Here is a 20,997-nt window from a genome sequence, read left to right on the forward strand (position 1 = left end):
GTGCATTCGTAACCTAACCATTATGAAACCTCCATTTGATAAAATAAGCCTCACATGGAAAATTAGCCATTACATTTTTTTATGACCAAATTCAACACCGACCTCCATAGAAAAATTCCTCACGTCAGCTTATTTTCGTGGACAGATTTTGGACTGAGTAAAACCTCTTGCATCACCTTTTCCTCTCTGGTTTAACTAGTAGCTAGCAGATGGTTGATCATATGGGCAATGCCTACTACCGAGCTTCTCGCTTAAACTAGCTGCTGCTAGCAGTATGTTGAGAAATGAATACCCCTTCACTTGATGAAAGTTGAAAGTCATCTTTTATTGTACAATAAAAGATCACATACCATGTTCTGAGTTATCTGATTGGTCCACAAGGGAATATTGGTGCTAGTTCAACAATTATTTTTTATCCACAACTCTGTTAATGTAGCTTACATCAGCCAGTACTTTTCTTTTGAAGCATGATGTTCCCACCCACGGTGCACTTTGTTCAATGTAGCTTTACAGTAAACCCATTTAGTGAACACTGAGCTGAAAACGAAGGTCCTAATCTGTCAATGGTCCTTATGCAAGCAGCTGTTGAACAGAAACTTGAAGCATGCATGCAGACACACACAGAGTGGTCTGCCATCTCTGCAACTTGGATTGTGGCAATTTTCAGGGCCTATATAACCAGCATGTCCAGGCATGCAATCACAACACACATAGCATGGCATTGGAAAGCCAGAGCCTGCATCTTTCCTCTGACATGCAAATACATAACAGAATTGATGAATAGGGCCTGGCGCCTAGTGTCTGACCTGACTGCAGAAATAGGTTATAGTACAATTCAGTCCAAAGTTCAAAGATACAATTGACCCCATCCCAAATGACCCACAATCTATGGCACATGTTAAGTGCGTTATACCTTTTCAGGAAAAGTTATAACATTTATGTATTTTAAACTATTCTTGCCACAGGTGATGGCAAAAAAAGATACAACAAACATTCTAAAATGTGAAAAGGGCCAGCAAGCCTTAGAAGCGTGACTGTCGTCCCTCTGAACCCTTTAACATTACACACCAGGCATAAACATGAAAATGCTTAGACAAGACTTACAATAAATACATATGAGATACATGACTTGAAATCAATCTGACCGTTCCATAAATTACCAAAGACTAAATTAAAAGAAAACACAGTAAAATGATTTCATAAAATGAAGACTGAATAAATATTAATTGACCTTCAACTGTAGTCACCTACTGCACCAATTAGTTGTTTTTCAAGTTTTTACATACAAGCAAAGTAATAGAAAATTGGTGTGGGCTGGTGTCTTGAGATCTAATAATCTACTTTATATTACTCAGCCAATGGTAGTGGAATATTGGATCCAACATGCAGAATAGGTCTACAATTGGATGAGCATTGGTTTTAACATCACATCCACTTCAGTTGTATACATACCGTGCACCATTGATGTGTGTACGAAAACTGAAAGCCTGTTAAGTGAATATAAGCATGTGAAAAGCATGTTGTTTGAGTGAAACAAGGGGACCCTCAGACATGACCAATCAGGAATTGCATGGCACCCTTCACATTGATTACATTAGATATGATTGGAATAGGTTCAGGGATGTTTCTGCACTAGTACTTCAGCCTAGATGTAATAAATTATGTAAATCAGTGGAAAAATACCAAACCAAATCTCAGAGGCACTGATGAGAAAACAGTAATAATTCATTGTTCTCCATTGTGCTTTGGAAGATTGTTTGAGTCACTTCATGGAGTAAGTGATAAAGATAACTTTGAAGAAAATCTTTCAATCACTGCAGTGACTGATACCAGCAAATGTCCAAATGCTGGTTTTGCACATTACCAAAGTATGTATGCATACAACTGAAGGGGCATTTAAAACAAACTAAACAAAATTATTTTGATATATAACTTCCAATATGGAGATGTAACAAAACATCTATATATCTATATCTATATATATCTATATATCTATATATACATATAGATATATATATCTATCTATCTATCTATATATATATCTATACATATATATATCTATATATAACACTAGCTAAATAAGGCATTTTACTTTTAATATAATCAACTAAGTTTAATGAAAAATGTCATATTTGGTGAAAGTTTGGCAAAACAAATTAATTTTATAGTCACAAGTTGTGACAAGGCAACAATAACATGTCTTCCAACAAAGAAAGATGACGCTAGAGCAAGAGGTAGAAATACAGCTCTAGAACAAAACGTCACCCATGGGACAGGTTGTGCAAGTGTGCGCATGCATGTACACATACACAAATAAAAGCTTAATAGACAGAATACAGGTAAACATTCACCAAAAGGACACTTTTCTAATATGATTTTTTTTTTTCACAAACAAAAAGAGAAGTCAAGTTGTTACACTTAGAAGCCAAGTCTAAAACATATACCCCAAAAAACAGACCCTGTTGTAAAATGGAGAATAAAATCAGCTTTTGCATCCATTTAGTGTAGTACATTATGTTAAATACAATAAACACTGGTACTGATTTTGCCATTTCCCCCCCAATGTCAAGGGACATAATGGAGAAAACTAAAAATGTGGTGTGCATGTAAACAAAAGGAACAGCAACATACAGCTAAATAGATTGAACTTTTTTAACATTCTGAGTATGACCTAGTCTACAGGAGTTTTAAATGCTTATAAGGGAAGAAAAGGAGACCACGAAGCCTTTAAAACAACGAGGCACTCTGCCACTGCTTTACATACAGTATCTGTGATCAAACAACTAACTTTTCCCTAACACTGGAAAGGCAGATGGGAATGGACATATATTTATATTTTGCACATCCCCACCACCCCTTTCTCTTAATGAAGTACCCTCTGTGTGCTTGTCCCTCACCAGTGAGGCACTGGCGCTCTCAACAGAGCCCTCTGTGACAGACTGTCTATGGTACCTCTTCACTGCTCCCACACTGACACAGATGATCACATCCCAAAGTGACTTTGTGAGATTATATATTTTAAAGCATTATCAAAACTCAGGATTAGTCTTTGCCTTTTTTTTTTTTTTGAGTGGCTGTCGTACTGAATATGTGTTCTCTTGATTGGTTATACTAGCATCATTGTTTTCTCTAAATCTGTTATACGCAGTGTTGTTTGTCTATTTTCCCTTTAAAAATGTTTTACATAGCAGTAACAAGACAAACAAAATAGGGATGGACAAAAGCTGTCCTATTCAGAACTTCTTAGCAGCATTTATGCTACTAATCAAACTTGGGACTGCAAGTTACCTTGCATGCATTGATATAACAAGTATTATATTCAACACATTTTAAAGGACCTTCAAATAAAATTGCTATTAGTTTTAGGCTTTAATGGGATATTCACATTCCTTAATTAACACCATCAAGGAAACTGAGGGGACAGTAATCACTAAACGGCTACATCATTTTTGGTTGTGATCATTAGGCACCAAATGGATAAAAAAATGTACTGAAAAAGGGTGGGACTACTTGATAAGAAACACATTTTAATTTTCCATTGAAACCGTTTGACAATGTTCTCCATTGCATGCCCTAATGAACACAACCCACAATCTTTATCCTCTTCAGTCAAACAGGGTCCCGGCTTTACCTTTTTGCAACCAGGACATACCAGGTTTCTAAATGATGTAGCAGACCGTCAAGGATGCTTGAATTGTTATAACCATGTAACAACATTGAGTAATTCCTCCCTTCGCAAGTGTGTGTTTGCATCTCTTTCATGAAGTGCTTGAATGGAGCATGTGTGGGCATATATAATATAAGATAATCACAAATTTGCTACAGAGCAGATCCATAAAAAACAAGTGGATAATAAAAGTATTTACATAAAAATGAAGGTACTTACACACCACAAACTTAAAACTGTTGCACAGTAAGAAAGAGGTGGGAGAATAAGTATATTGTGAAGTCTACTCTGCCCCCCTTGACACGCTCTCCTCCTCCATCAAGCTAATCACCATCGTTCCTCTCTCCTCTTCAACGCTCTTCTTGGGATTTACCTCTGGAGGATCATGGGAGTCGTGTCCCGTGCCCTCCTCCTGAATGCTGTCCTCCGTCTGCTCCCTGTCCTCCGGCCCAGCCTGGTCAGCCGTGCTCTCCCCAGTCTGGCCATCACTGTGTTTTTTCGGAGGCCCACTGTCCGTCTGTAAGTGGCTGTGGCTGCCTGCCTCCACCACCCCCACCACCACCCCTTCCTCCTTTGTTCTTTTCTTCTTCATCTTTGGGCTGCTGGAGGAGTCTGCAGGCGGCATGCCTGGCAGCGCCATGACGCCCCCGTGCGGGAGGAACATGTGAGGGTACAGCAGTCCATGGGACATCCCCGGAATGAGGAAAGGGTTGAAGGCCTGGTGGCTGCCACTGCTGGTCGCTGTGGTGGTGGTGATGGCCGCAATGCTGTGGCTGCCCATCACGCCTTGCTGCTTTTCCTCCCTCTTTCTCTCTGTGCCAGACTGAATGCCGGAGCCCTCGGCCCCTGTGCTCGAAGATGCCTGGCCGGGGCCTCGAGAGGGGCTACTGGCCATTGAGGAGGAGGCCACAGTGGTGGTAACTGCAGCCGTGGAGGACGAGGTGGAAGCGGAGCAGGTGGGCGGCAAACCCATCAGCCCCTGAACGCTGAACATGTGGGGGGTGCCGTGTACGCCGTGGAGCATCATAGGCAGCATGCTCAGACCATTCTTTGCGTCTTCACCGGCGGACACAGCAAAGCCATGGGGGAATCCCATCAAGCCTGTGAGTGGGATGCCCTGGACATTGCGGAGGTTCTGGAGGCTGACCAGGTCCATGCTGCCGATCAGGCCGCCGTTCATACAGAGCGGGCCCATGGGAGACTCGGAGAGGAGGGGCTTGGGCATCTCGCTGCGGGGACGACGCCCCCGGCGGCGGGGCCCCTGGTCGCGGCACACGGGCTCAGTGAGGATGCGGGTGAACTTGCCCTCAGGAAGAAAACCCTGGAAACACAAGGCATTAGCTTAAGGAAAATGCAGGGATGGTTTTGAAGGACATCTGTAATCTGTGAGGCAGTAGGTTCTGACAACTGCACTAGTCAAGATGAGTAAATGTCTAATTAAAAATGGAAACATTCTAATGAAACTATTTGATGGGGCATTTATGTGGATATGAGAGAGTGAAAATGCCATGCTACTTACAGAGTGTTTCACTACATCTGCCCAGTCAGGTGCCACGCAGTACTCAGTATTTGCATCCAGCCATCGTGAAAGCTCCTTGATTGCTGGAGCCATAGCACCCCCAAGCTACAGCACAGAAGAATACAGCCCTCAATGAGTTCTTGTACACACACACACATAGCATAAATATAAATTATGCATTTGTGTATAATTCAGGCAAACATTACATGTAATGCAAATTTTGTTAGGCTATGTCTTAAAGAAGTGTATTCAATCAATGTGAAGGAGCACAGTTGGGTGGGGAGAAGCATCTTCATTCACCTGTTAACCACGGGCAAAGAAATGCCAGGAGCTAGGTTTTTAAACATTTGGCGAAATAATTAAGTGAATATTGTAATTGTAAGTACAAATAAAAAGCACTTTGTCGTATAATAACTTTTCATTTACCCAATAAAAAAATTGAACTTCCATGCGTTTCCATCCCATTTTTTCCTCCTTTTTTTTTTAAGAGGGTGGATCAGCTTAATATTGCAGAAAGAATGTTGCTTCCAATGTAATTGTCTGCATCATTTCCAATCCCCCATATTTTTTGGGTAAATATATAGATCCATACACGCATGCATATATACATACACATACCTATATAGACATACATACTTTTTTAAAGAATATACCTTTATTATTATTCCCCACAAACCCTTCCGCCGATCCCCCAATTGAAGTAAACTAATAAACACTTCCGCTTCTACCTTCAATCCATACATCTTATACACATTCTACAGACAGTCTACTTTACAATAGTTCTCTCTTGTTTGTTCTTAGTCCTTCCTCTATATCTGATGTCCATCCAGTTTGATTTCTATTTGTAACTATGCCATTTCACAAAAGTTCCGAACCTATATATATTCTACAGATCCCGTATGTTTTACATTGTTTATATTGTTATTAGTCCCACCCTTCAGCTCCATTCAACACCTCCCATCTGTCTCTCAACATCATCCATTTCGGATTTCTACTTGCCATATATTTTTCAACTGTGCTGTGATGCTTCACAAAATAATTGAACCTTCCTATTCTCATTGCTTCTACAGATTGTAAAATAAAAATAAACATTTTTACTAAAATAATTATTAAATTATTGATTGATTGACTATGGCTTTTCAAATCACCCAGTATTGCTATCTGTAGTGTTAGTTCCATCCCATTTTTACCTCTGTCGATGCTTTTGTCACAAAAATGATTGGGTTAAACAGCAAATACCCACTCGGGCATGGTGTAGCCAACAACTCACAGACAGCGTACAGTAGGTGAGATTATTGATAAGAACAAGATTTATTTGTCAACTGGCATTCATGGTCAAATTGCTGCAAAGAAACCACTACTAAAAGACACCAATAATAAGAAGAGACGTGCTTGGGCCAAGAAACACGAGCAATGTACATCGGTGGAAATGTCATTTGGTCTGATGAGTCCAAATTTGAGATTTTTGGTTCCAACCGCAGTGTCTTTCTGACTTAGAGTAGGTGAACTCCGCATGTGTGGTTCCCACCGTGAAGCATGGAGGAGGAGGAGGTGTTATGTTGTGGGGGTGCTTTGCTGGTAACACCATCAGTGATTAGTTTAGAATTCATGGCACAGTTAACCAGCATGGCTACCACAGCATTCTGCAGCAATACACCATCTCATCTAGTTTGCGCTTAGTGGGACTATCATTTGTTTTTCAACAGGACAATCTCCCTACACACCTCCAGGCTGTGTAAGGGCTATTTGACCAAGGAGGAGAGTGATGGAGTGCTGCATCAGATGACCTGCCATGCACAATCACCTGACCTCAACCCAATTGAGATGGATTGGGATGAGGTGGACCGCAGAGCGAAGGAAAAGCAGCCAAGTGCTCAGCATATGTGGGAACTCCTTCAAGACTGTTGGAAAAGCATTCCAAGTGAAGATGGTTGAGAGAAATACCAAAAGTGTGTAAAGATGTCATCAATGCAAAGGGTGGCTACTTATATATTTTTTGGTTACTACATGATTCCATATGTGTTATTTCATAGTTTGGATGTCTTCACTATTATTCTACAATGTATAAAATAGTAAAAATAAAGAAAAAACCCTTGAATGAGTCCAAACTTTTGACTGGTACTGTATCTATTTCACCGACCCCAAAAATTATCCATCAATCAAACATATTTTGTTTACAAAAAATAGAAAAGTTTCCCCACAATTTGCTGTTTCCATCAGGTACAGTACTCTCATAAAAATGGTGGGATGGAAACATGGTTAATGTCAGTGATGTTATGTGTGCTTGTGCATCAGTGTTCGGTGTGTGCGTTTGAGTCAAAATAGTTACCCTGCGGCCAGTGCTCCTGTGGACCACTGGCACCCTCTCCTCCCCTGTTAGGGAGTTGACATCCAACTTGGTGGGGTCTTTACAGCGATGCCGCCTCTGCTTGGGCCGCTCCACAAAGCTGTGCAGAATCGCTGAGCCAGGAGACTGAAACCCCAGATTTGGCAAGAAAAGCACACTACTCCAAATGATATTCACTTACTTTAAAACATACTATAAAACCAAACTATAAAACCAGCTGGTGAGTTGAACCATTCGTAACAGAAACGTTCTCAAAGTTCACAAGTTTTTCAGAAATCCCAGTTTCCTCCTGCTTATTCCCTTTTGAATCCAGGAATCATCCAACTGGGATTTCACTAAAGTAAAGGGAATTTGAAGAATGGATAAGATGAATGTGCATGGAGGATCAACTCACCGGTGCGAAAGTGGGCACCTCCATGCTACAGTTGGGATTCTGTCGCAGCCATTCCATCAAGCCATTGTTGGCAGCCTCTCTGTCGATGGCCACCACCTCTGACAGGGTGGGGGTGGAGGTTCCCGGGGGGCACTCAGGTGGGGAGGAGGTGGACGACACTGCAGAATGACTGGTGACTTCTACCCTGCCCTGTAGAGGAAAAAAAACACAGGGAAACAAATAGATGTATTTGATTCCCAACACAACTCTAGTATGAAGTGCTTGTGATTAGTGTTAGACAGTATAATGAATCTCGATACTAGAACGATACTAGAACATGAAAAACAGCTTGTACTTCTGTCAAATGTGTCTAACGTCGTGTACTGATTGAGAGGACCAAGTCTGTCTATCATTGCAGCTGATGTCCCGTACCTCATGCCTGCACCACTTACTCATTGCTAGAGCAGTGTCTAGGCAGCACCATGTTAGCTCTCCACTCAAGCTGCACAGAAGTTAACACACTTGAATCATTTTGAAACTAAAGATACCGGTAGCTTCCAACTTTGTAGAATAACGTTCTATGCAAGTCACAGCTGAACTGACAACCATTCACAATCCTAATACTACGTGATATAAAAAATATAAAAACACAAAATATGCTGATTTCAAAACATGTCAACAAAAACGTAATGAACTCACAACGATCTCTCACTCACGTCCAAAGATACTGTAGCAACCCTGACCTATAAGCTGTGCTTTTATAGCACAGTCGATTTCCGCAGGGCTAACGGCAAGAATGTTGAGGGTTCTTGCCGGATTCCCTGCCTGTTTCATTACATTGGTGTCAGAAGTGAAACTTCAAAACTCAAAAGATGCCCAACGATTGAACAGAGCAATCGCTGAGGTTATCTGTCTGGATTAAATGCCATTCTGTGACTATGGCTAATACACCTTTTCTGCCATGGTATCGTGATGGTATTGAGTTTTGTGATACTAAAACTGGTATAGTGACAACACTACTGGTGATACGCAATCTTACAACCTTTATTGCAAATTAATTGCTTCCAAGCACCAAACCACAAGAGTCAACTGTATTGTCCTTCCCCCTGAACTTGGTAGGGGGACAGGTCCACAGTAATTATCATCAAAACCAGGTGGTGCAGAAAACTAGTACCATTAAGCTGGCTCTTTTTCTGCTCACAAAACCAAAATAAGTTTTGACTTGACAAACCTGTTTTTCCTGCACATGCATTCCTCTGCTCTTGACAAACCCGATGTCAACCGTCTCCATGTTTCTCCGTCTGCCTCTCCTCCGGCGCATGATTGCGTCGTCACACCTCAGGTTGCCATTGACAATTTGGCCGGTGACGGGGTGGATGAGACCTGCCTGCAGGATCCCGGCCATGTCCTTCCCCACTGAACCCTGCATGGCGCTCATGGCGGGCAGTTTTCGGGCAACGGGGTGGACCTGGTGACTCATGTGGCCTACAGTGGCTGCCGCGTCGCCCCCAATACCCAGATCCCCGGCCTTGGAGAGGTCCATGGCCGCCTCCTGCCATCCGTTGAGCAGCAGCGCCCCACCTCTGTTCGACACGGTTACAGGCATATTCTCCCCTGTGTGGCACTGCTTACTGAGCACCTCTGCCTTGTATTCAAATGCACGCCTACCCCGCTTTAGTTCAGGCAAATAGGGCGGCGCCACCAGCCTCTCCTGCAAGAGAGGCAAGGATGTCAACCTCCAGCCTCCCTGGCTGCATTCCCCGGCATCTCTTGACTTGTACTGAACAGGATGGAAATGGAAGAATGGAAAAATATTAATGAATACCGACAATAGACTGGCGAATATCCACAAAAACGTCACAAAAGAAGGATTTCAACAACAATGGTTATGAAGGGACAGAAGATGAACATGGGCTAGTCACCTTGGGAAGGCGGGTTACAGGAGGGGCTGGGATGTTGAAGTTAAGGCTCTGGGATGGCTGTACCCTGGCTGAAATGAAGCCAGCCCTCTGGTGCACAATGTTAGGCACACAGGTGTTTGCCAGAGAGCTAGGGGAGTCATACTGCTGGCTGGAGGAGGGCCACTTCCCCTTCAAGATGGCGTGACAGATGCTGTCCAGGCGGTTGATGATCACCCGATCCTGCAACGCAAAAGAGCACAAAAAAGTACCACGCATTATTCCCCTGGATCCCAGTATATGGCCTAGCTGCAAAGTCAAAATTGGCTATATCGTGAAAATGTACACTACATTATCATAGGTATGTGGACACGTGCTCGTCGAACGTCTCATTCCAAAACCCTGGGCATTAACATGGAGGTGGTCCCAACTTTGCTGCTAGAACATCCTCCATTCTTCTGGGAAGGCTTTCTGGGAAGGCTCTTGTGGCTGAATGGAAGCATTAGTTAGGTCGGGAACTGATGTTGGGCAATTAGGCCTGGCTCAGTCGGCGTTCCAATTCATCCCAAAGGTGTTCGATGGGGTTGAGGTCAGGGCTCTGTACAGGCCAGTCAAGTTATTCCACACCGATCTTGACAAACCATTTATGTATGGACCTTGGTTTGGGCACGGGGGCATTGTCATGCTGAAACAGGAAAGGGCCTTCCCTAAACTGTTGCCACAAAGCTGGATGCACAGAATTGTCTAGAATGTCATTGCATGCTGTAGCGTTAACACTTCCCTTCACTGGAACGAAGGGCCCTAGCCCAAACCATGAATAACAGCCCCAGACCATGATTCTTCATCCACCAAACTTTACAGTTGCCACTACATTTGGGCAGGTTGCGTTCTCCAAGCATCCACCAAACCTAGATTCGTCCATCAAACTGCCAGATGGTGAAGTAAGAGACATCACTCCAGAGAATGCTTTCCACTGCTCCAGTCTAACGGTGGCGAGCTTAACACCACTCCAGCCGACGCATGGAATTGCGCTCGGCCAAACCCATTTCATGAAGCACCCAACGAACAGTTCTTGTGCTGATGTTGCTTCCAGAGGCCGTTAGGAACTCGGGTAGTGAGTGTTGCAACCCAGGACAGACCATTTTTACACGCTACGCGCTGCAGCACTCGGCGGTCTGGTTCTGTGAGCTTGTGTGGCTCTAGCAGGGAAGACATTTGACAAACTGACTTGTTGGAAAGGTGGCTTCCGATGACTGTGCCATTCTTCTGTAAGGCCATTCTACTGCCAATGTTTGTCAATGGAGAGTGCGTGGCTGTGTGCTCGATTTTATACACTTGTCAGCAACGGTGTGGCCGAAATAGCCAAATCTACGAATTTGAAGGGGTGTCAGCTTTTGATCTGAATTAAACATAAGGTTATGGAAATATGTCTAAGGATTAGTTTGAAAATCAGATTTTGGGAGAGAAATTGTTATACCCTAATCAGATAGTGTCAACCAATTCCCCTGGGCTAACAGGAAATGGAAACTTTTCAAGGCAGTTGGCAGGTCATCCCGCCATGTACCATACCTTTGGCCACTCGGAGAAGGAGTAGAGGGCTTTTTCCTGCAGCAGCTGGGCGATGGTGGGCTCCCGCGCGTCCTGCAGACTGTCAGGCATCTCACACATGGACATGGGGACGGCAAACTGTGCCACCTCCACATAGCTGTCCACTGTGGAGAGAGACAGTGAGACAGTGACTCAGTGCAAGACAGACAGACAGACAGACAGACAGACAGACAGACAGACAGTGACTCAATGCAAGACAGACAAACAGACAGACAGAGACAGACAGACAGACAGTGAGACAGACAGACAGTGACTCAGTGCAAGACAGACAGACAGACAGACAGTGAGACAGACAGACAGTGAGACAGACAGACAGTGAGACAGACAGACAGTGACTCAGACAGTGAGACAGACAGACAGTGACTCAGTGCAAGACAGACAGACAGACAGTGAGACAGACAGACAGACAGACAGAGAGACAGTGACTCAGTGCAAGACAGACAGACAGACAGACAGACAGACAGACAGACACAGACAGACAGACAGACACAGACAGACAGACAGTGACTCAGTGCAAGACAGACAAGACACAGACAGACAGACAGTGAGACAGACAGACAGACAGTGACTCAGTGCAAGACAGACAAGACACAGACAGCCAGACAGAGACAGTGAGACAGACAGACAGACAGTGAGACAGACAGACAGTGAGAGACAGACAGTGAGACAGACAGACAGTGAGACAGACAGACAGTGAGACAGACAGACAGTGACTCAGTGCAAGACAGACAGACAGACACAGAGACAGACAGTGACTCAGTGCAAGACAGACAGACAGTGAGACAGACAGACAGACAGACACAGACAGACAGACAGTGACTCAGTGCAAGACAGACAAGACACAGACAGACAGACAGTGAGACAGACAGACAGACAGTGACTCAGTGCAAGACAGACAAGACACAGACAGACAGACAGAGACAGTGAGACAGACAGACAGACAGTGACTCAGTGCAAGACAGACAGTGAGACAGACAGACAGAGAGACAGTGACTCAGTGCAAGACAGACAGACAGACAGACAGACAGACAGACAGACACAGACAGACAGACAGTGACTCAGTGCAAGACAGACAAGACACAGACAGACAGACAGTGAGACAGACAGACAGACAGTGACTCAGTGCAAGACAGACAAGACACAGACAGACAGACAGAGACAGTGAGACAGACAGACAGACAGTGAGACAGACAGACAGTGAGAGACAGACAGTGAGACAGACAGACAGTGAGACAGACAGACAGTGAGACAGACAGACAGTGAGACAGACAGACAGTGACTCAGTGCAAGACAGACAGACAGACACAGAGACAGACAGTGACTCAGTGCAAGACAGACAGACAGTGAGACAGACAGACAGACAGACAGTGACTCAGTGCAAGACAGACAGACAGAGTGAGACATACAGACAGTGACTCAGTGCAAGACAGACAGTGAGACAGACAGACAGACAGACAGTGAGACAGAGAGACAGTGAGACAGACAGTGAGACAGACAGACAGTGACTCAGTGAAAGACAGACAGAGACAGTGACTCAGTGAAAGACAGACAGAGACAGTGACTCAGTGAAAGACAGACAGACAGAGTGAGACAGACAGTGAGACAGACAGACAGTGACTCAGTGCAAGACAGACAGTGAGACAGACAGACAGACAGACAGACAGTGAGACAGACAGACAGTGAGACAGACAGTGAGACAGACAGACAGTGACTCAGTGCAAGACAGACAGACAGACAGTGACTCAGTGCAAGACATACAGACAGACAGTGACTCAGAGCAAGACAGACAGACAGACAGACAGTGACTCAGTGCAAGACAGACAGACAGACAGAGACAGTGACTCAGTGCAGGACGACACAGAGACAGTGACTCAGTGCAAGACAGACAGACAGACAGTGACTCAGTGCAAGACAGACAGACAGACAGACAGAGACAGTGACTCAGTGCAAGACAGACAAACAGACAGTGACTCAGTGCAAGACAGACAGGCAGACAGACAGTGACTCAGTGCAAGACAGACAGTCTGTCTGTCTTGCACTGAGTCACTGTCTGTCTTGCACTGAGTCACTGTCTTGCCTTGCACTGAGACAGACAGACAGACAGACACTTATTTTTGTCCAGTTCATATCACTATTTTGGATGCATGTAAAACTACCTTCATTACCTGGAGTTTGGGGCCTCTCCTCCTTGATCTTGTCCTTTACTTCCAGCAGCACCTCTGTCTGCTCCAGTTTGGGCGTGAGGACAGTGCTGTCAGGCTCCAGTATGTCTGACTTGCTCTCAGAGCTCTCTGGGTCCAGAGGGAACTCAAGTTTGATCTGTGACACTCCAGCCACACGTGGGGACAGTGGTGGCTCAGGCTGGGGCCTGGGGACTGAGAAGGATGGGGGCAGAGTATATGTAGCATCAACAGTGGGGAGTGTGTGTTCGCTTAAAGTGCTCTCTGCTTCGGCAGGCCCCTCGAAGGCCGCTTCAGGTTCTACGTCGTACTGCTCCAACGGCCCTGTGAATGGTCCTTCTGGTGCTTTGTCTTTACCGAAGTCTTCCAGAGGACCATCCACTGGGTCCTCCTCCTGGGAATCCATGGGCGATATCTCCAAGGGTTCTTCAGCCTGTCCCTCTAGAAGCCCTTCCTCCACTAGCCCTAAGGGCATGTCCCTTTCTAAAGTCTCTTCTCCTGGCCTCTCTAGAGCCACCTGACATGACTCCACTGGAGAGCCCATTCCCATCCCATAGCAGGGCTCCTCTTGGAGAGTGTCCTCGCATGGTATACATGAGATGTCCAGGCCCTGCTCCAGCCCCACCAGACTAGGACTGTCCACAGACATCTCCTCTTTGTCAAACTCAAAGGACACATCCCTCTCTGCCTCCCTCTCGTCGGGGCTGGGCACGTGGGCGACAGTGTCAGAGTCACTCAACTTCTCCTCTGGCTGCTCGACATCACCCTGGTTGTGGTGGTGGGGGTGCAAGGTCATATGGGACAGCGACAGGTGCGGAGGGGGGGTGTAGGAAGGAAGGGGGCTGGCGGAGAGGTTTGTGTGTTCTGCAGCAGGCTCCTCCTCGCTGACGTCAATGTTCTTGAACAGCGTGAAACTGGAGGGCAGCGGCTCCCCTGGGTCGCTCCGGGATGAGGGTATACCTAGGCAGTCGTCAAGCACTCCCCCAGCTCCGTCCTCCCTTCCCCCGTCTCCTGTCTGCTCCTCTGTGTCCAGGAACTCTGTATCAAGGGCTGGTGCCCCCAGGATGGGGTCGGCCTCGTTGAACATGCCCACGACATCTGCTGTGCCTGTGTGGTCAGTGCTCTCCCAGGGCGCCTGCAGCTCCTGTTCCAGCTCCAGCAAGGGGGCCATAAGGCCATTCTCTTCCGAGGAGCCCACCAGCACGTCGCTGCGCAGCTTGCCTGAGATGATCGGGTCCATGTCGGCCGACTGCTCGCTGGTCAGCTCCCCCTGCACACCATACGAGTTGAGCATGCTCTGGCCGCCCTGCGCTGAGTTGAAGGGGAACCCGTTGAAGGCCTCCTTGGTAGACTTGCCATGGAGGGAATCTGAGGCCAGGCCCTCATGCTGCAGTGATGCCAGTTCCAATGACTCATCCAGAGGGGGGCAAACCAGGAAGCCCTCCCTTGGCCCAGACACCATACCTAGGCTGCCACCGGGGCCCGTGCCCACTATCTCTGGCGGGTGACCGTGGACGTTCGGGTGAGAATGGAAGTGGATCGAAGAGGGGATGGCTTGGTGACCGTACTCCAGCGGCTGGGGAGAGTGGCATTGGCCGAGGCCTGTCTCATAGATGCAGCAGGGGTGGTGGTGCGCTGAGGGGGCCATGCCTGCGTGGTGCACACTGGGTTGGTAGCCCTGGTGATTCTCCTTTTGGACGTAGTTGCGGTGGGCCTCCAGGAAAGATAGCTGCGGGTCGTTAAGGATGTAGTAGTCAGTGCGGCTGAGGCCGTGGCGGGCCGCTCCAATCAGGAGGTCGCGGTCGTGCTTGCCACACTCCCACCACACAGGCAGGTAGAGGCTGGGCCGACACAGCTGCAGTCGCGGGCCCAGCAGTGGGTGGCGCAGCACCTGCTCCCTGACCTTGCGCAGCAGCTCGATACGGTAGAGGGTACGTGCTGCTCGCTCCTCTGTGATGGGCTCCACAAACAGGTTGTGGTCCAGAGGCCCTGACAGACAGATGGACGGCTTACTTTCGTATAAACAGTATAATTAAAATCACACCATTGCAATGTCACTACTACAGTATAAATAATACTAATCATGTCAAATCTACCACCATGCTTTTCAAAGCGCAGCTAAAATAAGCTAAATAGTGAACTATCCCTTTAAGACACATTCCTTTGGCAGAAACGATTGTTAAAGGCTGAGTAAGTCGTTTTAGAAGGTTGCAGGACGCATTACTAACCAACAGTTGCAAATCCCAATAAAAATACGTAATACGTAATTAACTTTCCTTGCTTTGTCTAACTACACTATCTTGAATATAGTAAATACGTTTTGTGGTTCAGAGTGCAGTATTTATTTAGTTTCATAAAACAAAAGTACGCAAGCAAGTTTCTCACTGGCTTTAGTCAGAGGGAGCAAGTGGCAAGTGCAGGGTGGTTGCCAAGAAACACGTGCCACGGAAGGGAGGCAACGTCAGTATAGCAGTACAAATCCAATGACTCCATGCTAGATTGGGGACGAACAATTAGCGTGAAAATTTGTCCCTTTCAGCCCGAGTGGTGCAGTGGTCTAAGGCATTGCATCTCAGTGCTAGAGGGGTCACTACAGACCCTGGTTCAATTCCAGGCTGTATCACTACCGGCCGTGATTGGGAGTCCCATAGGGCGGTGCACAATTAGCCCTGCGTCTTCCGGTTTGGGCTTGGCCAGGATAGGCAGTCATTGTAAAATAAATAATTTGTTCTTAATTAACTGGCTTGCCTAGTTAAATAAAATGTTTAAAAAAGCCCATTTCCAGTTTGCTTCATTTTTTGTGCAGTGCAAACCCAACTGAGACCAGGTACACTTGTCATTATCCCCACACCACTAGACTACTGCAACAACATAAACCCTCACATTGATGCCACAAAAGAGAGAATGTGTGTAGTTTCTGGATATTGATTAGCGATGGTCAAGGACGCACAGAAATTCCAAAGTGTGGAGTTTTTAGTTCAGATTATTTGTTTATAATATAGGTGATCATACACTTGGAGGCAGGCCCACCCACTGGGGAACCAGTCCCAGCCAACCAGAATTGAGTTTTTCCCCACAAAAGACCTTTATTACAAACAGAAATACTCCTCAGCACTTTACATGTTGCATTTATATTTTTGTTCAGTGTACATTATGGCATTCCCTAGGGTGACAAATTCTGGTAACTTTCCAAAAATTCTGAGGTTATCCAGAATTCCTGGTTGGAGGATTCCTAATTTCCGGGTATTCCCTTGTTATTGCACCTTTAAGGGCAAGCTCTCTTGCTTTGCCTCCTGTTGAGTCGTTACCTTCGTCCTTCCTGGGGGGCAATCTGCAGGCAGTGCGGCACATGGACACAAAGCTACTGAAGTATCTCTCCAGGCTCTCGTCGGTCTTCCTCTCCAACCGGGCAAAGGAGCGGAAAGGACTCCAGTCGAATGCTTTCTTCTCCGGGTCGTACACCACACCGAACGACGACACGGTGCGGTAGAAATCTGCTTGCTCACGCCGTGTCCACCTGCTCACAAAAACACAGGCCTACCATTAACCTTTGATCAGGGGGGCATGCACTGACATGTGACTGCAGTACACGGAAGCCACAAGTCAGTTGTGGGTATCATACACAAAAGAAGTCTGGTTCCAGTAAATCATTTCCCCATTGAAGTCAAATATCTTAATCCAAATAATGTTACATTAGGTCTTTGACATGCACCATCTTTTAGGGGCATAGACAATGAACCAGTCCAATTCCTTCTCTAGCCTCTTGAAGGATATGTTTTGTGAAAGGTAACTAGTTAGTTCCACCTAGCTTATTGGAGAGCTAGCAGGAGACATCCTCGTATTGATATAACCATGCCTTACATATCGGTGAACATAGAGGGGGGGAAGGAGCTCGGAACCGAAAGGGAACGGGACCGAGCAGCACATAACGTAGGGGATCAATGGCATCACCCACCTTTGCTCTGACGTCATCACCCACCTTCTCTGCCACTCCAGGAAGAGAGGGTCAGGTTCAGCGGCGGCCACCGTGCAACGCCTAATCTCCTCCCCCAGCTGCCAGGACATCGTCCCCAGGCCTGCCCCCAGCCCTTCAGGTAGCAGGAAGTCGTGGCGCAGCGGCTCGCGCCGCATGAAGCGCTGGTAGGCCGTGATGAGGCGACGTAGCCTGGCCGTAAGGGCAGGGCCGGCCGGCCACAGAGGGCGACCCTTTAGCTCCATGCCCTCCTGGCCAAAGGTCTCCTGGACCATCTCCACTGAGAGTGTGTCTGCAAAGTAACAGCATCAGATCTATGCTTGTTAATCATATGCTTTTTATGACAAATTCTTACAATTAGGTGAAAATATATATTTTTGACAAAATTACATTACCTTCCTCGTAGAATAACCCACAGGAACACTTGCAGAAAATGAACTAGGTGGAACTTGGAGTTGGAAAAACCACTATAATCTTATGCACTCACAGATTCTCCAGTTTGTAAGGTGTTTATGCAAAAATGCAAGCTGAAAGGTAGATGAACACTCACCTTGACCAACACTGTCATGCTTGTCCATTGCATCATTACTGGAGCTGGTTTCATCCTTTTGGAGCAAAAATAGACGATACAACATCACAACTCAACCTTTTTAGATATTAAATAATTGAATCCTTCATTTTCATTTAGCCGAGTCACTCAAGAGTCCATACCTTATTATCAACCTTTTCCACTCCTCCCTCCTCCTGATTGCATTCAGGATCGTCTTTCACATCCTCACTTTTGCAAGCACTAAACATTAACAATCAAGATAAAGACCACACATTTAAATCACTTTCTCCATCACCAGACTCAGCATGACCACTCAGGATGTATTAATATATTTAGGGGAACTAGATCTAGTTTTGCTGATACATTCAATTTTGGGGCTTAAAGCCATTGGTTGACATTCACATTTGTACACAGCACCTGAGATTTGGTACTGTGGATATTACTGTATGCTGTTTTTTTGGGGTCAATCCTTTAAAATGAGACTTGTGCCCTACGGTAAGGCAAGGGGGTGGTTTCTTGCCTGTCAGTGAGGTCAGCCACCACCTCTCCTCCACTCTGCTCGGCTGAGAGCGCCGTGACGTCAGGCATGCCCACCCGCTCCAAGAAGCATAGCTCTGAGTCGGCCCGCATGGCATTGTATCGCTCATACCCTGAGGACACACACCAGGAGCCAGGGTTACTGAGCGCAGATGGTGATGATGGAAGTGGCTTTAGACTTAAATGTACTATCAATTTCAAATGTATGATCAATTAATCAATGACCAATAACTGATATATGGTAGGCCATTAATTACCAATCCTGATCCAAGATTTACAGAGCGAGCTACAGGCTTAAAACCTGACTCGGCTAATCGACTGATCAGCAGGACTTGGGTTAGTTGATTCAGGTGTTTTAGTGCTGGAACCAAACTTGCACACCCTGAAATTCTCTAGGACCAAGGTTGATGTAAGATCCTTTGGAATTGATTAAATGAGGGCCTTGATAAGCAGGAGACCCCAGACTAAAGGATTACCGTGTTTGTGCACTCCTAAGAGGAGAGACTTATCTGCCTCTGCATCCCACCAGCCTGCTGGGATCTCGATGTAGTCAATATCAGGGAGTGCCACCTCCAGTTTACTGCACAGATTACACATACAAACAAATCAGCCATTTACTTTGGGCTGGTTTCCCGCACAATATTCTCCTACTTCTGGATTAAAAAGCATGCTCAATGGAGAATCTGCAATGAAAGTGCTTTTGAGTACATGAATAGGCATCATCTGGGTTAAAGGAACTAGCCCTTCATGTATCAACAAGTTCATCAGTGTATATAGGAAGTGGCATGATTAATGGGTGCCCTCATGGTGCCCACTCTGTACCTGGCATGGATGCCCTCCAGGGACTGAGCAGCAGTTTCTCCCAGGACCTCCGCCTTGAGGTAGTACAGCATCCTCACCCTCAGAAGTACCCTTGGCACAACACAACACATGGACCACTTGTCGTTCTGTGACACAGCAACTGTTTTACCAGGTGCAAAGTTTGCACCAGTTTTTACAGGAAGCTAAAACATAAAACTTTTTAAAAAAAGAGCAAATGCAAAGTAAATCTAGCATAAAACTCCCTTGGCTTCAGCAATTCAAATCATCATTTCAAACAATCTAGATTTTGTACATTTCTTTTCAAGCTCGACTTTGTAGATTTAACAACCTTAGGAATCCTATTAGTCAGAGGAGAACATGACGAGGTTCACCAACAACTGAAGGTGAATTGTGAGTAATGGGGACTCACTTGTTGCAGTGCTGCTTGAGGTGTTTCTTGTAGCTGTCGTCCTGTAGCACTACCTCTGGGTTGCAGTTGACAAGCCAGTCTGCATGCTTCATCTCAGGCACGCTCAGCTGGTTCTTTAGCTTCTTACCCTTGCGTCCCCTGGGCACTGGGGCGGACAGGCCTGCTTGTGGAAAGATATTGTTTGAGCAATACCAAGCAATCATCAGTAGCACACCAGTCCACATTAAAGCACATATTTGGGGATCAGAGTTGGAGCTATGGCTACAGTTATTTGGAGTCATCAAAGCACTCAAATTAACAAAAGGTGAGGATTGCTTTTTTTTTTTTTTTTACTTCATTGTTAAGTGATAGATAGAGTCGATACAAGATGTAGTACGAGTAGTACAAGATGCTGAGCAAGGGTTCAAGCCCCCAGGGGCCATTCAGTCAGGAATCTGCTTTATAGACCACAATGAGAAACTCTGGCACTACGAGTTGCTTTTTAGACCTTGATTATTAATTTGAGTGTTGTCAACATAACTAGCCATTTTGCCAGTCCTCTTTCCTCCATACGGCCATATGAGTGAATGGCAACTTGTTTGGAGGGGATGTAAGTGAATCTCTCACCAGAATGGTTCTGCAGGTCTTGTTTATGGCCATCCTTGGCAGGTGTGATGAGGTCCCAGATAAAGCTCTTGATCTTGTCATCGCCCATGTAGTGACGCACACAGTAGACCAGTAGTGCCCGGCAAAGCACCTCCATGTCATGCTCAGCCAGTTGCCACTTGAAGCGCCCGTGGGTTAGGATGTCCTTCCAGCGACCCCAGCTGTGTGGACACACAGAGAGATGGAGCGGGTGGCATGAGCACAGATACACCACAAAAAATGTCGCTGGGATACAATAAATAAATCTGTACTCTAATGTAGCCTACTGCAGTAGGCTCTCATCGAGTCCCCACCTCCCCTTGAATACCCCCAGCCAGTGTCACATACAGTTGCAGCCAAACATATTGGCACCCTTGCACTTTTCTTAAAGAATTCCATATTTCTTCTAAAAAAAAGTTTCAAAAATTGCTTACAATTTTACTTTTGAAAATGAAGACAAATGGACAAAATTACTGGCACCCCGGAGCTA

The 20,997-nt window shown here is 45.8% G+C and overlaps 1 protein-coding gene across 7 annotated transcripts in view; it reads right to left on the minus strand.

The window, feature by feature from the left end:
- Nucleotides 1-304: 304 nt before the first annotated feature.
- Nucleotides 305-20,997, minus strand: part of LOC110527654 (chromodomain-helicase-DNA-binding protein 6) — a 98,655-nt gene continuing 77,962 nt past the window's right edge. For 5 of the 7 annotated variants that reach the window (XM_036983148.1, XM_036983147.1, XM_036983153.1 and 2 more), the window contains 17 exons: nt 20,490-20,689; nt 19,884-20,043; nt 19,475-19,564; nt 19,129-19,232; nt 18,636-18,765; nt 18,277-18,355; nt 18,116-18,170; nt 17,548-17,857; nt 16,901-17,109; nt 13,569-15,581; nt 11,374-11,516; nt 9,829-10,047; nt 9,138-9,686; nt 7,928-8,116; nt 7,516-7,659; nt 5,187-5,291; nt 305-4,988 (listed from right to left, as the gene is read on the minus strand). In XM_036983148.1, coding sequence (XP_036839043.1) covers nt 3,951-4,988; nt 5,187-5,291; nt 7,516-7,659; nt 7,928-8,116; nt 9,138-9,686; nt 9,829-10,047; nt 11,374-11,516; nt 13,569-15,581; nt 16,901-17,109; nt 17,548-17,857; nt 18,116-18,170; nt 18,277-18,355; nt 18,636-18,765; nt 19,129-19,232; nt 19,475-19,564; nt 19,884-20,043; nt 20,490-20,689 — 5,737 coding nt within the window. In that variant the 3' untranslated portion in view covers nt 305-3,950. The remainder of the gene's footprint in view (nt 4,989-5,186; nt 5,292-7,515; nt 7,660-7,927; nt 8,117-9,137; nt 9,687-9,828; nt 10,048-11,373; nt 11,517-13,568; nt 15,582-16,900; nt 17,110-17,547; nt 17,858-18,115; nt 18,171-18,276; nt 18,356-18,635; nt 18,766-19,128; nt 19,233-19,474; nt 19,565-19,883; nt 20,044-20,489; nt 20,690-20,997) is intronic. The other 2 variants (XM_036983150.1, XM_036983149.1) reach the window with 2 other exon arrangements.

This window comes from Oncorhynchus mykiss, chromosome 7 (assembly GCF_013265735.2).
Source record: "Oncorhynchus mykiss isolate Arlee chromosome 7, USDA_OmykA_1.1, whole genome shotgun sequence".
Lineage (NCBI taxonomy): Eukaryota > Metazoa > Chordata > Actinopteri > Salmoniformes > Salmonidae > Oncorhynchus > Oncorhynchus mykiss.